We start from the raw sequence: 1,378 nt of genomic DNA, 5'->3' as shown, positions 1-1,378 counted from the left end.
AGGACGCCCCATCCCTCAGCCGCGTGCAGCGTCCACACCACCCTGGCCTGTCCCCCCCGAGGGGCTGGTTCCCCTTGCCCCTTTTCCCACCTCCATCCAGGCTGGGCCATTTGCGTGCCTGCCCGCTGCCCCCCTGGGGAGAGGATGAAGTCCAACCTCGGGGCAATGGCAGCTGAGCGATACACCTGTCCGTGTGCCACCGCCAGGCCGGAGGGGACACAGACCTGCACCTCTCGGCCTCCGATGGGAATGACGGCTGGCGGCAAAAATAATGCAGTTCAGAAGTTAATGAAACTTTGCGTTTCCATGGCAGCTTCTGTCTCCAGATGTCAAAGCCCTTTCCCTAGAGAGACAAGTGAATATTGGCCCAAGGGGAGAAACCCCTACTTGCGTCAAGAGGGCTTTGGCGCAGACCTCTCCCAACTTCTCCATGATGTAGGTAAATGCTTAGAGATGTCAGAGGGGAAGCTGTGAAGCTTAATTAACTTCTTCCCTAGCACAGCCTCAGCTCTGCAGTAACTCAGAGAGGAAAGGCTCCTCGCTGGGGCAGCGGCGCTGACATTTCCTCAGCTGCAGTCAGCGCCGAGCATCCCTCCGGTGTCAGGCAGCGGGAGAGGCATCCCTTGGCCCACCGCTCCCTGGGTCCAGGCTGTAGGGTGTCTGGCTGCAGGGTTCATTGTTAGCATTGCTCCCATCACGCTAATGCCTGAACTGCTCCATACCACGGAGTCTTGATGAGGTGTGTCATTTCTTGGCTGCGCTTTACAGAACTACGTCCACAGATTTCAGTGTGGACGTATTGCTTGTACTGTTGCAGGGAACTTGACGAAGTCTGTTGTTCATGCTGTTTCCAAATGATAAATGATCTCTGCTTGGGGTAGTAACTTTGACAAGAAAACCTGTTGAGGTGGATATGCTTTAGAAGGGTCCGCTATGGGAGCCAACAGGGCGACCTCCAGGATCCCTCCTTGCTCGGGGCAGTCACAGCAGTGGGGTGCAATACGGGTCCAGAGAGCACAGTGAACTCCACATCTGCAACCTGATGCTCCTCCATTCACCCCTACATCAGCATCATGGGCCAGTGGTCTAAGCCTGGTACACACCCTTGTACATACATACTTATTTTATATATATATTTGTATTTATATGTATGCACACTGCATGCACACAGACATACAGACACACATGTGTACTAACTTCTTATTGGGATACAAAAAAATTTGATTTTTCAAGAACCTTCAAAATATATTGTCATGGTTTAACCCCAGTCAGCAGCTAAGTACCACACAGCTGCTCGCTCACCCTCCCCCCCCCCCCCCGGGAGAGAATTGGAAGAGTAGAAGTGAGAAAAACCCATGGGGTGAGATAAAAACAGTTT

The 1,378-nt window shown here is 52.8% G+C and overlaps 1 protein-coding gene across 1 annotated transcript in view; it reads right to left on the bottom strand.

Moving 5' to 3' along the window:
- SIAH2 (siah E3 ubiquitin protein ligase 2) overlaps window positions 1–1,378 on the bottom strand; it is a 41,585-nt gene that overhangs the window by 38,171 nt on the left and 2,036 nt on the right. The window contains exon 3 of the mRNA XM_009334004.1: window positions 157–256. Within this exon, the coding sequence (XP_009332279.1) occupies window positions 157–256 (100 nt within the window). The remainder of the gene's footprint in view (window positions 1–156; window positions 257–1,378) is intronic.

This window comes from Pygoscelis adeliae, unplaced genomic scaffold (assembly GCF_000699105.1).
Source record: "Pygoscelis adeliae isolate BGI_AS28 unplaced genomic scaffold, ASM69910v1 Scaffold241, whole genome shotgun sequence".
NCBI lineage: Eukaryota > Metazoa > Chordata > Aves > Sphenisciformes > Spheniscidae > Pygoscelis > Pygoscelis adeliae.
The sequence above is the reverse complement of the archived record's forward strand: the minus strand, read 5'-3'. Positions and strand labels throughout refer to the sequence as shown.